Source organism: Rhinolophus ferrumequinum, chromosome 22 (genome assembly GCF_004115265.2).
Source record: "Rhinolophus ferrumequinum isolate MPI-CBG mRhiFer1 chromosome 22, mRhiFer1_v1.p, whole genome shotgun sequence".
Classification (NCBI taxonomy): domain Eukaryota; kingdom Metazoa; phylum Chordata; class Mammalia; order Chiroptera; family Rhinolophidae; genus Rhinolophus; species Rhinolophus ferrumequinum.
Genome location: NC_046305.1, coordinates 12343984 through 12359147, shown reverse-complemented (window position 1 = coordinate 12359147; position 15164 = coordinate 12343984). Strand labels below are relative to the sequence as shown.

Genomic DNA, 15164 nt, shown 5'->3' with positions numbered 1-15164 from the left:
ACTGATTATTTTGATTGTGGACATCGTCAGTTATAGATGCCTGTGAGAAATACCCAGATATATAAAGAAGGCATCCCCTAAATATTTGGGAGTTATCCATATGCAGCTAAAAGCTAACGCTCTAAAAATGACATTCTTACATAATTATGAAAAATAAAACAACAACAAAAAGAATCAAGGGAAATGGGATCCTAGGCAAGAATGCAGCTGAACATTTTTACAAATAGTTAATTACTTTGAAAAAGAAGCAGTAAAAAAAATGCATGTTCAGGTTGGGGTGGGTACACATGCCATTGGGAAAACCCTGGAGAACACCTACATTTTTAGGACACAGGAAGAAAATTAGGAGCTACAGAAAAGGCAGTAAAAGCAAAAGAGAAGAAAGAAGAACGAAGAAAGAAGAAGAAGAAACCCAAAAAGTAGGACACTTCAAAGTAAAACCAAAGAAAAGAACATTTTCAAGGCTAGTGCAGTGAGATCAGATAATAAGCTAATGCTGTTACTCCATGTTGCACTCCGCTTAACATTAATTCATCATAATCTCCACTGCTCTCTTTCCTCTTAACACTGCCCTCCAGCCCTCACAGGGGACAAGCAGGTCGCTTTTCCACTCCAGCCTGACTGGTGACTCACATTTTTCAGAGGACAGTGCTGCCGTGCGTACCACTCTTGCGAATAAAAGCACAGGAGGACTCCGTTGCCCGCAAAAAGGGAAGTCCACATCATAACGTTCCAAATTGGCCTTTTCCGACTATCATTGACAATAAAGTTGAAAGCCACTAAAGTCAGGAAGAAAACGAAAAATATATATAGCGAAACATAATTTATCCGGAGATGAGCAGCCTCAGATATCTGCTGTAGTCATTTAATTATGACAATGAGCACCAACTCTGTGTATATGTGTTTTATTCTGGCCACCCTTCCTATAAATAAAAATGAAGTTCCAGGGTTGAAGTTTATTAATCAGTGATTACTTGGCAATCAGATAATATTCAGAACAGGTGAAAGAAAATATGTTTCACGGAATCATTCATATTCTGACTTGTCCCTCCTCCCCCCACCCAAAAAAGGGTTAGTTTATTTTCATCAGCTGACAGAGTTGAAGGATGGGGAAATTGTTTTTATAGTTTTTATGAGCTGCCAAATCAGGGTTATCAATAGTCTTCAAGAGGTTATTGAGTTCATTTCCCTACTTTGAAGTGTAAGCATCTTGAAACAAAGTTGTGTATAATTACTCAAAGTGAATGTTCTTACCATCTGATAAGCAAATACTGCCTTGAGATGGTATTACTACTTATGATCTAGTTCTCTGCATTGACTTTATACTTGATTTTCTAAATGTCTCTTTTAACATCACACTCCATCCTCATGGCATGCCAAGATACTTACTTCCAAAAAACATGAAGAGCACGAAGAGCACTGGATAGAAAAAGCTCAGGCAAACAGCCAGCACGTACTCATGCACTATGGCAGACACCGCAAAGACAGCTAACATGGCAGCGGATCTGAATCTCTTAGTGAAAAACTAGGGTAAAAGGAAAGTATTATAAAGTAATTTTAACAAAGTCTGTAGTTGAGCATGAACTATACATTTAAGACTTAAAATTACCACATGCTAAGGCACCTGTTTAATTACATTTATATGTGATTTCCCCATCTACTCCTTGAATTAATCAAATATAATAATTTCAAAACAATATCTGTTCTTAAAAATCCTTATTTTACTAAAATGAGGCATTTTCAAAACCACTGATGTTGAAAGATCTGGGTATATTTCCAAAAACATTAATAACTTATACTTGTAAGTCACTGTGGTTCACAAAACATAGCTTTCATGTGTAAAATCTCAACGTTTTGAGTAACACCGTGGTAGATAGGGCATTCTCTCCACTTTTATATGTAACAAAACTGAGATTTAGAAGGAAGAAACTTGCCTTGTACTACACTTACAAATGAAAGAACACTCAAATACAGTGTATTTGCATCACAACATGGTGTCATTAAGCCAAACAGTGCCCTTATTTAACGATTCAAGTCTGCAAGCTAGAGATAACCAGTGTTAATCAACCATGAGACTCAAGATTACACTTCATACATCTAAATACATTCTGCTCTAAAGACTGTCTCAAAGACCTACATGTCACCAAGTGGAGAGATATAAATTCAAACATAGGTGTTTTTCCACTTTAAACAAACAAACAAAAACAAAAATGAAAAAAGTTAGAGGGAGATAATTTGTTGGCAGTGAGATTGATAAGAAATGATCCATTACTGGATTACTGGTGAATCATTTCAATGTCTCAACGCTTCCATGCATTCTTACTTTGCGATTATATAAAATAAAACCTAGAGCACAAACATGGTATTAGCCTGGTTCCTGCACATACTGGTCTCTAAGCACTACTATTCAAAGCAGATGGTTTCTTCGACATAAATGGCTCGTAAGAGAATTGAAGACGACTAAGTTAACTTCTTCTAGCTACACAATAACAATACTTTCTGGAAAAGAATCTCCATTTCTTGAACAACATCACCAAAATCTTGCTCCTTACCCAGAGGAAGTCCTTGTAAGCATAGTAATATAGCCAGTCATGAACAACCACGTTCCAGGTCCTGTAATAGTTGGAGTATGATGTGGAGTTCCACCAATCCTGAGGAAAAAAAAGCACAGTTATAAAACTACACACATATAACACGCACATATACATATACATTACACACATACACAAAGAGCCAAAGCAAAAGTCCCTGAATATTTGCAAAGAGTAACACACATGTACCCAGAGTGTGTTACGATAAATTCTTAGTCCATACACTGAAGTCAGAAAAATCTCAAAAGGTATTTTGGTTATTCGTGTGCAATATGACATCAATTCTATTTCTATATATGATTAACTCCCTAGGTTCATTTTGTCTCATTATCAAACAAGTTGTAGTGGAAGACACGGAACACACAGAATCATTAAATCTAGTGTTCCTCTAAATAGCAACCCATTAATTCCCCTTACCTTGCTAGGACACAGTGAGAGAATTCTAAGGTCACACAGACTTGGACAGCATGCTAACGCTAGACAGCTAGCTGTGTGCAGGTATCACACAGAACAATGTAAGCTGTGCAAGGAGTGAGGTGGCCGCTACCTTGAAATCCTGGTGCTCCTTTACATATTTACCTTGCTCTCTATTTTAGATCAGACCAATGGAATCAGACATCTAAAATTTTCAACCTACGTTCACTATTTCTTTGAGAAAGGAGTGGTAGGGTTGGAGTGTTGCCAAAATCACAACAAACAAACAAAACTCTAGACTCTGGCTCCTGTCTAGAACTTAACTCCAACTTTGGAAGTATAAGAATACTATTTTGAACAGAATTAATATTTTTCAAAAATAATGGAGGGAAAAGTTATTTTCTTCATGAACTGTCCAACAATCTTAAATGGAGTAATTTGCTGAGATCATTCCTGCAGCACCAGACAGCCAATTTCAAATGAACGAACAGTCAGCATACTCTCATAATGCTTTCTGGACACATGTTTTCTTTCTGTAATCACCAAAACAGGATCCAGTAAAAATCAGATGTTAGATGAAGGAAGCGGATATTAGAGGTAGAAGATAAGGCTTTGCTAGTTATATTGATGGCAGAATTTCAGACTTAATATTGGTAAAACTTGTGGAAAAAAATTATTTCACAATGTTTATGTTAAAAAGCTAGTAGCCAACAACACTCAAATACTTGACAAGGAGGACATAAATAAAACGTGAGACGATAAGTCCAAGCATACATTACCTTATAAAACATCCTGTCACCAAAGCGTAACATCTCAGCAAAGGCATTTAGCCAACAGTGCAAAAAGGCAAAAAAAGTAAGAAACAGTACCAGCCCACCTGAAAATAAACAATATTAAGAGTCTTTCCAAATAGCTCACATACCAAGCAGTTAATTATATGTCATCATCAGTTTAGCCAGAATTATTTCGTAAAAAATAAAAGTTATTATTCCAGCTTACCCATTCCAGAGATAACGTTCTTTTAAAAGTTAATTATTTTAATTTTATAAACCAATAACTTCCTTACAAATGGGTTTTACAGATGACAAATGACCCAGTCTGTTTTTAACAGAAATGCCCAGAGGTATGCCTTAACTTGGTACACAAGGCCCTTTAAAATCTGGACCTCATGCATTCCTCTAAACCAGTTGTTTAAAACTGGAGGAGATTTTGCCATGCCCCTCCCCCCTCCCACCCCAGGAGACATTTGGCAATTCTGGAGACATTTTTGGTTTTCACAGCTCAAGGGGTGGAGGTTGTGCTACGGGTATCTTGTTGTTAGAGGCCAGGATGTCGCTAAATACCCTACAACGCACAAGACAGTCCCCCCAAAACAAAGAATTATCCAGCCCCAAATATCAATAGTGATAAGGTTAACTTATCTCCAACTCTATGCTCCCCGTGTTGCAAACATCATCCGTAACCGGACTTTTCTAAAGTCCGTTCTAAAATAACTACATGCCTTTGCATTTCTCCCACTACCTGAAAACACTTTTCTACCACTTCTCTGCCCGGCTAATGCCTATCTATTTTCAATACCCAATGTTAAATGGCATCTCCAATATGATACAAAGTTCATCAGCACTTTCTTCATCCTCCTTATGTAGCATATATTACACTACACTGTAAAATGTCCTTTACATGTCCACCCCTTTCATTTCTATATGTATTCAAAAAATATGTATAGAGTATCTACTATGTATTAAATAATAAGGAAGAGACTGTGAATGGTTGATTGGCTATAAGATACAATCCTTGATCTCAAGGAATTTGTAGCCTAGTGAGCAAGACACACAAGTATGTAACATATATCCTATTAGAGGGACAGATAAAAGAGTTTACTGAAGTAAATCTTGGGGGGCAATCAGGGAAGGTTACTAGAAGAACTCTGGGAGAGAGGAAAGTTAGAAAGAAGGTGATGATGAAAAACATCACCAATATTTAATGGTTACAGAAAAAAGAAAAAGCAAGTAAAAGAAACTAGAAATATAATTAAATTGCAAGTTTCCAAAGAGTAAAGAGTAAGTATGTCTTGTTCACTGCTATGTCCCCAGCACCTGGCATATAACAGGTACTCACGTATCTCTAAAAAAAAAATAAGTGGAATAAAGTAAATTAGGAGATTGAGGAATGGCCAGAAAGACAGGAGAATAAGAAAGAGTGACGAGGGAGATTTCAAAATGTGGTCGACGGCATGCAATGCTTCACGGAGCTCAAACAAAATAAGGGCTAGAGCATCTACTGGATTTAGAATCAGGAAATTACTAACGATTTTAATAAAGGCCATTCCAGCGGCCTACGTGGAATAGGAGCAAAATTATAGGAAAACAAAGCATAAATATGCACTATCCACAGTCAGAGAAACCAAACTTGAGTGTAAGTCAGAAGACCAGTGGGAAGACTGGCCTAAGACTGAAACATACTTCATTTATGAGACAGACGGAAAGAGGTCAGAATGGGTATAGATGTGTGGAGTTAATAGTGAAAAGCAGGTAAATCAAAGGTGCTCATACATAATAGCTTTCTATTGTCCTTGCAACTTTATGAATGACTACATTAACCAGTACCCATGTTACCTGGCAAGATGGAGTTAAAAACACATAGGACCAGAACACGTGCGCTGAAGGGTTCCTGTTTGATATTCCGAAACAAGGGGGCACAGAGCCTTTCAAAGATGTAGTATACGTAAAATAAGCAACCAAAAACCTGGAACACAACAAAGATATAATTATAATCATGATGGCTTGATAAGGAAATATGGTGGTTTTTTCCCTTTCAAAGCATATACATTCCACTTGACACTAGTATATAAAATTGCCAAGCTGTAACCCTTCAGATAGTACTCATGCCTAGTTTCTACTATACCTTTTCCCAACCCTTTACCAAATGGCACTTCTAAAAGATCAGACCTCTTAGAATTTGCTTTTCCTGCTACATGAAACCCACAGCAAAAGAATTTATTTCATAAATGGGTATTTGATTGAGACAAGAATTTCAAAATGGGATCTTTCGGGATGTATGATTCTGATAAGGGGTTGGAGAAGTTTGGGGAGTGGGTCAGACCACACCCACACACATATATATCCCAAAATGAAAAACCAGGAGGGGAGGGGAAAATTAATGTAGATGCTTACTGAAGTAACCAAATGGAATTACTTACATTAAAATAAATTATTTTACTGAAGAAAATTACTTTTGATGTTGACAAAACAAACACTGTTTACTGTACTGGGAATAATTTAAAGACTTCAGAAAGAGTTCTAGAGCTCCCAACAGACCTGGATTCACCAACTCTTTAATTAGATTAAATTATTATAATACATTCAAATCCCTACCTGCCACTAATCAACAAACCTCAGGCAGTTAAAAAAAATTTACCTGTGCAAACTGCATAGCGACATAACCCCATCTTATAGTGGGAGTCCTAAAAAGGAAGCAACAAAATAAGTTTTCTAACTAAAATAAACAATTGAACTTTAATACAGATCCTCACAATATTTTCTCACACAGAACATCATTTTTGGCATATGAAATACTTGCATAATTCTGTCAAGAATTACTGAGAGCAAATCAGATTGCTAGCACCACCTTTTGGGGCTCACCAGGCCAGTGAGAAAATTAAAACTCATTCTTTTTTCTCTGTAGCCCTACATGATTGGCCCCTGCCTACCTATCCCACCTCACCTATGCCACACTTCGGGTACTCACCACATTTCTACATCATAGTGCCATTACCTGGGATAGTTGTCACGGTAGATGAGGGTAGGCGCAAACAAGAAGTACAAGTACTGGTTCACTGTGGGTACTGGGACGGTGCCTGGAAAAGGACAACTATGCTTAGGTCAGAAGCTCTTCAACTTCTCTTAGCAAAACTAAAGGGAAATAAGGAAGCACAGAATAGGGAAGAATAAAACGACCTCTCCTTAGTTCATGTTGTTTCTTCCTGATCTCCCAAAATGATGACTTATTCTTATATTAATACACCAATCCCTCCAAACGAAGTTATTCCTGTGACTTATAGATAACTTCTAGAGCTTTAAGCAGCAATTCAAAAACAGTAATAAGTACACATGGGTCTACTGAGTCTATTAACAGTCTATACAAATAACACAAAGTTACAAGAGTCTAATGATCAATGTTTTTGAATTGTATGTATGAAAGCAAAACAGGAACAATCACAAAAATAGTGAGACAGTCTTCCAAACCAATATGGATCCTATATATTTCAAATCAAACATGTCTGCAGAATGCAATATGCCATCCCAATAAACACCAAAGGTTGAAATACCCTAGGAATAATCCTTTGACATAAGGGAATTACATACTTGATTTTTCCTTAGCTGACTTTAGTACCCGAGGCACATTCTCTCTGACAAATGAATGGGCCTTCATTACAAAACGAATCTACAAAAGGAGGGGGAAGAAAAAGATGAATTTTCTATCATTGCCTTGTCTCACATAAGCAACCCCAGAACCACACTAGATTATAGTCACATAAAGAATGTTTTAATTTCGCATATACCAACTCAAATTCACTTTTATGCAATAAAGCCAATGAAAAACAAACTCTAAAGAAGGACATGTTATTGCTCGAATTATTTTGCGTTTAACAGTACTATTACAGGTATAGTACAAATTAAGAAATTAAGAGTCTATACAAAGAAAGTCTCTTGAAACAGTCCTTTCCATTAGTCAAACAGAGCACTACTACAGGTTAGAACATTCTGAAAGGTGTATAAACAAAATTCTGTTCTTTAGATGGGAATAATTATATGACAAACAATGGATCTGACAGCTCACAAGTGAGGTTTTTAATTATAAAAATATTTTATAGTATAGGTGACTACTACAAAAAGTGTTCAAGAACAAAATTTGAATTAATCCAGAACAGTTCGATATGGTTTATTTCAATTATTAAGAATCAGAGAACACTGAAGCTGGAACAAATTTTAAGAGCTGTGGTGATCCAGCTTAACACTTTCATTTTATAGATAATAGCACAAAGAACCAGATATGAACATTTATCCAACTAATACAACCAGTAATAACAGCACGTCAGTACAATATTATTGTTGTTATAATAATTACACTAGTAGTAACAGTACTATTAGTACTAGTATTATTTTAACTGAGCATAGGATTGCATTGGGCAACACTCAAAACTTTACCTGTTCGAATACAACAATGCACCGGGAAGCTGGTGCCAGTGTATATGCTAACACAACATATGTTGGTCCGAAACCGAGAACTCCAATCTGGAAGACCATGAAAAGTAAGCCATGGAGGAGAGAATGGATCACAGGATGAGAACTCTTGCTGTAGCCTCTGGCCCAGTGTTGAAAGAGGAAATAGGGAAGTGAGAGTGTGCACAGGAACATGGCGCACCACGTCCATAAAGCAACGGGAAGTTTGCCAAAAGCGTAAGACATGACACTGAACTCCAGCACCAGCCTGGGGAGAGAACGCACAGAGGAAGGACACAGAAGTAAAATTATAATATGCATTGATTCATATCATTCACCACTTTCAGGTCCCAAACTCTCAACTTTAGGAAACACAACAACATTAATACATTAATACATAAGTCATGGATGTTCATAGATGTGCTTGATAAAGAACTGCTTCTAAATCTCTGCTTCAAAATATATTTCGACAATACATTTTCTAAAAGCCCTAAGATAATATGGTCTTTGAACTGAAGATACCTGAGATAACCCAAAATAATAAGACTTTGAACTTCTCAAAGATTAGATTCTCACATTAATACATTTTAAGCTGTAAAATATTCTAGGGAAAAGTTAATAAAGTATTCAAATAGTAATCACTGTTATGTACAAAAGATGATTTTTCAGAAGGAAATAGGTACAATTCAAAAACCTATTAATATACTATTGCATCACTATCTCAAAATTTAATTTTCTAATAAAGCAATAATTCAATGTAGAAATACCACACTGCCATTTTTAAAGTTACAACTTGATTTTTATATTACAAAGAAATATCACATTTTTCAAACACTAAATTCCAATAAGCTACTTATTTTTAGTAACAACCAGAAATGCATGCCATAGTAGAAAAACTGATAAATTATATATACAAATTTCTTCCATTAGGAATATTACCTAAAAACTACTAATTATGGTCTATTAAAATAGACCAGTTGAAAAATAAAAGTAATGAAACTTCTAATATTTTTAGTTGAACTTTTCGGGAGAAAGGAATCTCAACCTCAAATCAGCTGCTTTGGGATTTCCTGAAGCAAATTTAACTAAATCATCCATTATCAAAATTTAAATATAGTGAAAATTTCCAACACCCCATGCATCAACTAGCCAAAGATCCCTTTTCTTGTCTTACCTTCCTTCATCAATGTAATCTACTACAAGTGTGCTGAGGATAAAAAGAATGAGGAGGGCAATGAACATGTGATAAATTGTTCTGATGTGGTCCACTTCGAACAGCTCACTGTAGTTTAAACAAATAAAATAATATTCTGTATTTAATTGTAAAACACCATACGTTAAAGACTTTACTTTAAAGCAGTTCAGAAGATATTTCCTTCACTTTCTAAAAATATCTCAAATAGTAATCACAGAACATTAAACCTGAAGTAGAGACAGTAAAAGACACGACCAAGGTAAAAACTAATGGAAATGCTTAGGATAAGCTCTTTCGGATAAAATGATACTGCCTCCTAGAAAACAGCATGCATATGAAATACTTCAAAGAAATGGGGTAAATTCCTGAAAACCTCCAAGAGCCATGGTTTTGTAAGGTAGGCAAATGGCCATTCGCTAAAAACAGGGAACACAGAAAACTATTTCAAATGCGAAAAAGATTTTTAAAAATCCTTTTCTTATATTCTACTCCCTCCACTTAACTTAAATACGTACTATATTACTATCTATTTCCAAGATGTTAAGATTCACACATATGCATTTCTATAATGTCAATGATAACCAAGTATAACCCGTATAAAGTCTGTAAGTTTAACCATTTACAAATATTTCACTTTCTATCCTCCTTGATCTTTTTATTTGACTAAGACTGCAGCAGAACTTCAAGGAATTTGATGACAGATTATCGTTCTTATTTCTAACACCTCCTTTGAAACTAGATAAAGAACCTCCTTTGAAACTAGATCAGAAAGAAAGAGCAAGAGACAGCCAAGTATCAAAACTAATGATTTACATGAACACAGAACAAACTCATTAAGCATTCATAGATTAAGCAGTGATTCTAAAAATCAAGTTGTTGTTTTTTTTTTTAAATTCAAACTAATAATTACCAAAAGCAACTAAAAAATACTCACTCTAAAAGAGATTGCCTGATAACAAAAATCTTTCCATGTTCTGGAGGTGCTCTGAAATCTCTGGGAAGAGCGGAAAAAGAAAAGAAAAAAACAAAACAAAATATAAATACGTCAAGTATAATATTATAAGAAATTTAAACCTAGGGATAAGAGAAAGAACATCACAAACTACAGCATGTAACATCAATTAACGGCCTTCTTACTATGATGCAGGTACTGCGATAAAGATTTTAGAGGTGTCATCTCATTTACTCCTTCTGAACAATGCTGCGAGGCAGGTGCACGCCTGTCTGGTTAGGCAGGAAGAAATATTATACGCACCCGACTACAGCGGCACTAGTTCTGGCATCACACCCAGACAACCACTCCTTTTCCTAAGCATCCATCCCTAAGGTCTCAGACAGGCCTCCGGCCATACTTAACTCGGGTTCACATTCTGTTACTGGTCTGTCCTCCGAAACTGCCCTGGTATTCATGATGCCCTCCCTAATGTCAAAGGGCTTCCAACAATCCTGAAAGGCTGCCTCCAGTTACTGAAAGCTCACACTGTAACATCTAGCATGATCATCTTCTTTAAGGCTCTTTGCAGTACTGCCAGTGCGTCTATCAACTACGACTGGTTAAAAGTGTCCTCCAGAACAGGAGAGCCTGACAGACCACAGAGGCCTAAAACCAAGACGCACAGAATGGCAAATTAGCTCACACTGGACTTTGATAGCCTCCATTGCTCTGGATGACTGACCAATTGGAAAAATATACACTAACTGCACTGCACTTTATCACAAGTATTGTGTAGACTACAATAGTGAGGTAGTACAATGACGTGGTGAAGAGCATGGACTCTAGAACCAGATCCTGGGATCAAATCCCTGCTGTGATCTTGGACGACATTTAACTGCTCTGTGCTTCAGTTTCCTAATCTGTAATATACAGATAGTTACAGTATCTACCTCATAGGGTCACTGTCTGGTTTAGAGGTAAAGCACTCAAATGTCACCATAGTTTTAAATAAGGTCTGTACATTTGTCATAAACCATATTTAAGATGAAGGACCGCCCCCCCACACACACTTCCAGTGATTGAATCATCTGCCCAAGACAACACGTAGCTAAAGAAGAGGCTAGGGTATAAATTCAGACATTTTTGCAGCCCACATTCTGACCACTGGGCTATACGAGAATAGATGTTTGCATTAAAAGAAACTAATACTCATACTTACTTAGCTCTGTGCTTGTTTTCTCCTTCAAGAACAGAAAAGGACGTGAGCGCACACCCACCATTGTCTAATGATGCTGATTTTTCAATGAGATTGGTCACAAAATCATCAAAGTGAGTGCCAACTTCCTTCATAAAAAATGGCTTCAATTCCTAGAATTTTACAACAAATAATGGAAGGCGTGAGGAACTAACACATGCTTATGGGTTATTCACATTTTTCTAAAGGGGTCTCTTGAACAGAGCTGGATCAAAGAAATCCATGTTAAGTGAGTTCGCAGGAGTGAAAACAGAAAAATGATTTCTTCAGGTGACCTATAATTTCAGAAGTGGCTACTTAAAAAGCAACATGATTATGCCTTTTAAAAAAGTTATACCATTTTAAGCATAAATCAAGATATCAAGTAATTACCCCCTAAATGAACACCTACAAATAATATACAAAACCAAAATAACAGAAATGATAAAAAATGACAGTATTTTTTTCTCTTCAAGTTTTTCTCTGGAAAACAACAAAAAGTAAAAGGCAGTATTAAATAATTTTAAGTCTCCTTTTTTTTCTTGCAACCTCTACATCCAAGTACCCACAGATTATATTTTAGATCATGTCATCTCTCTATATAACCAACAGTTGCACAATAATGTTTATTCCTATCTCCATAGTTATACATTTACCTAATACTAACACATATTTTCATAACAAAATTGTTAAACATTTTGGTCCCAGACTATTTTTAACATCCAGTTTTTGAAAAGTATGAAGTAAAAAAAACCCACTTCTTATAATAGGCCACCTAGTGTGGATGCTCAAACTTTAAATCTGGGTATTTTTAAATTGGCAGGACTCAACTACACAAAAGAAAACAACGTGTTACTTTCTAATTCTTCCATGGAAAAAAAGTGTTCTTTCCGCTAAGTCAATTATTTAGGTTAAACCTAAAATATCTGAAGTAGTATTTTTCTAGGTTCTGTTATACAAAGCGTTTGTCCATGTCCTTTGAAAATAAAGCCAAAAATTATCAATGTATCTAATGGAATTACGTGAAGGCTTTGCAAACTGCTATCTCCCACAGTTCCCAAATGCCTTTTGGGTCCTGGGCAGTGAGAATACACTCAGGGCCCACATTTCACAAGACAGCTGATGTAGATGGAAAATACAAGATACACACGTATAGACAATACATAGAAGAGTATCAACTGAGCAACATAACTATCAATGAAGACTCAAAAAGCATATAATAGTTTAGCAAGCAAAGAAACAAGGATGAGATGACTGGAAATGTCTTTTTCAAGCTGGGAGTTAAGATGAAACCTCAAAGGACCAGTAGGACTTAATTTTAAGTGAAAAGTGACAGAAGGAGACAATGTGATAAAAAGTAGAAAGATAGGAAAGTATCAGCCAAAACAGAAAATGTGAATGACTTTAAGGACAAAATATAGAAGACCTATGTTCCCTGGGAGAAAGAATAGTTTTTATAAAATTACGTTTTCACATTAAGGTTATCTAATAGTATTTTATTTTAGCTCCTTTTGCTTATTCCATTTCATTTATTTATATGCCATCTTCATTTTGAATTTTTTTTCTTCTACAATTTATTTATTATTTATTTTTTATTAAATTTATTGGGGTGACAATGGTTAGTAAAATTACATAGGTCTCAAGCATACAATTCTATAATATGTCATCTATATATCACATTGTATACTCACCACCCAGAGTCCAGTGGTTCAGTCAGTCAGTGCATGGTCCTTATATGACAGTGCACGGCGGAGCATTTTGAAATTTTTGAATTGGGTGCTTCCCCAACCAAAAACAAAACAAACCCCCGCAGAAAAGTTACATGACGAAAAAAGGTTCTTTTCTCATTTAATCTCTAGAATTGGACTAATTAATAAAGTTTTTTTTTTCCAGCTACAAAAATGACGTGCCAGGTAGAAATAAACTAAAAGAGAAGGGAAATCCTTTCTTTATTCTAAGTGCTAGGTGCGGTTTGGGTGCTGTTCTCGGTGCCGGAGACACACCATGAACAAAACCAAGTCCCTGTGCTGGTGGAATTTTAGATTCCAGTGGGAGTAAACAGGACAGACAGTGTGCCAGAGCGTGTTATGCAAAGAAATACAGCCGAGGGACAGGGCAGTGGTGCTATTTTTCAGAGAGGTCAGGGAAAGCGTCAAAGATAAGATGCCATTTGTAAGGAAGGATAAGAGGGCAAAAGTTAGTGGATACCTGTGGGGAAAGTACCAGGAAGAAAGAAACACGACTGTAAAACACCCTGAGGCACGAACACCCTTGGCGTGTTTGAGAAAGAGCAAGAAGTAGGACTTCACAGCTGGAACCGAAGTGTGGTAAGAATTGAGGTCAGAAAAGAGGGGGCAGGGCAGGGCGAGGCTAAACCATATAAGGTCGTAACACTTTACTCCAGACTTATATCAATCAGTCCACTGAAATTTTACTCAACAGTGAAAAACAAGCCTGGAATCTCGAGATGTGGCAAAGGAAGTCCAGCTATTTCTTTTAAAAAGCTAGGATTCCTCGCACGGTGGAACCAGTCTCCTCCCCAGTGAAGTGCTGGGTTAAATAGCCCACAATGAATGCTGCACAAATGTCAGCAAAAGCTGCTGACATCAGGTCCTACTCCACCCAACTCGAGCGGAATGTCGTCAGCGTCTTGTGGTGCATGGTCTTGTGCCTTACTCATCACTGCTTGCCCCCAGATGAGCCTTTGCCATACATTCCAAAGACCTTGAAGCTTCTAGTCATTCAGAAAGACGACCTGCAGCAATCTCCTTACCCTCACCCTCCTTTTGCATCATACCTTTTTTTCCTTTCCCCTTCTTCCTATTCCCTTCTCTCCATACTCCAGAACTCCTACCTTTGCTTCTTTTCCCGTCATCCCATACATAAGGGGGCCCCTAGTTATCCCAACCTGCTGTCTGATCTCAGGGACCACACAGATTTGGATAACAAGGAGGATTTCTATTACTAAACACCTATGGTGGTGAATGATACAACCCTGCTCTTACTGAGCTCACTCTCCATCAATGAGCAAGGACATAAATTATTAATGGTATAGTGACTACCACAAAGAAAGAACAGTTCAGAGGGATAGGAAAATGAAGCAAGAAGAAAGTAAAAGGATAAAAACCACAGGCTTATCTCAATAGTGTGAGGGCTGGTAGAGAAGGTGGCAGTAGGTGTTAAGTCTCCTTATTACCTTCTTTCACAATCCCCCTCTCCTACCAGGGATTCCAACCTGTGACACCTCAGACAATGCAGAACACTTTTTGGGTATGCGGAGCTGAAATAAGGCCCTTATTTTAATGTGATGAATCCATGTTCCCCCCCCCCCCCGCCCCGCAATAAAATTTACATGAGTAGTACGGGAACCCATACTTGAGCAAGTACAATACTAAGAGAAAAGGTGTCTTCAGTGCTGATAATAAAATAGTGGAAGAAATATGAGCTACCATTCAGGCAGACCTGGGTTCTAGTTCTACCCCCACCACCTGTATGTGGCCTCAGGCAAGCTACACCACTTTTCTGAGCAGTTCCTTTCACACCAGATTGAGACGAATAACATCAAACTTGCTAA

General features: G+C 36.9%; 1 protein-coding gene across 1 annotated transcript in view; it reads right to left on the bottom strand.

The window, feature by feature from the left end:
- SOAT1 (sterol O-acyltransferase 1) overlaps window positions 1-15164 on the bottom strand; it is a 58684-nt gene that overhangs the window by 3526 nt on the left and 39994 nt on the right. The window contains exons 4-15 of the mRNA XM_033092781.1: window positions 11576-11724; window positions 10357-10416; window positions 9402-9509; window positions 8213-8495; window positions 7370-7448; window positions 6780-6861; window positions 6423-6468; window positions 5621-5750; window positions 3785-3882; window positions 2553-2651; window positions 1390-1525; window positions 634-779 (exon numbers count right to left, since the gene is read on the bottom strand). Coding sequence (XP_032948672.1) covers window positions 634-779; window positions 1390-1525; window positions 2553-2651; window positions 3785-3882; window positions 5621-5750; window positions 6423-6468; window positions 6780-6861; window positions 7370-7448; window positions 8213-8495; window positions 9402-9509; window positions 10357-10416; window positions 11576-11724 — 1416 coding nt within the window. The remainder of the gene's footprint in view (window positions 1-633; window positions 780-1389; window positions 1526-2552; window positions 2652-3784; window positions 3883-5620; window positions 5751-6422; window positions 6469-6779; window positions 6862-7369; window positions 7449-8212; window positions 8496-9401; window positions 9510-10356; window positions 10417-11575; window positions 11725-15164) is intronic.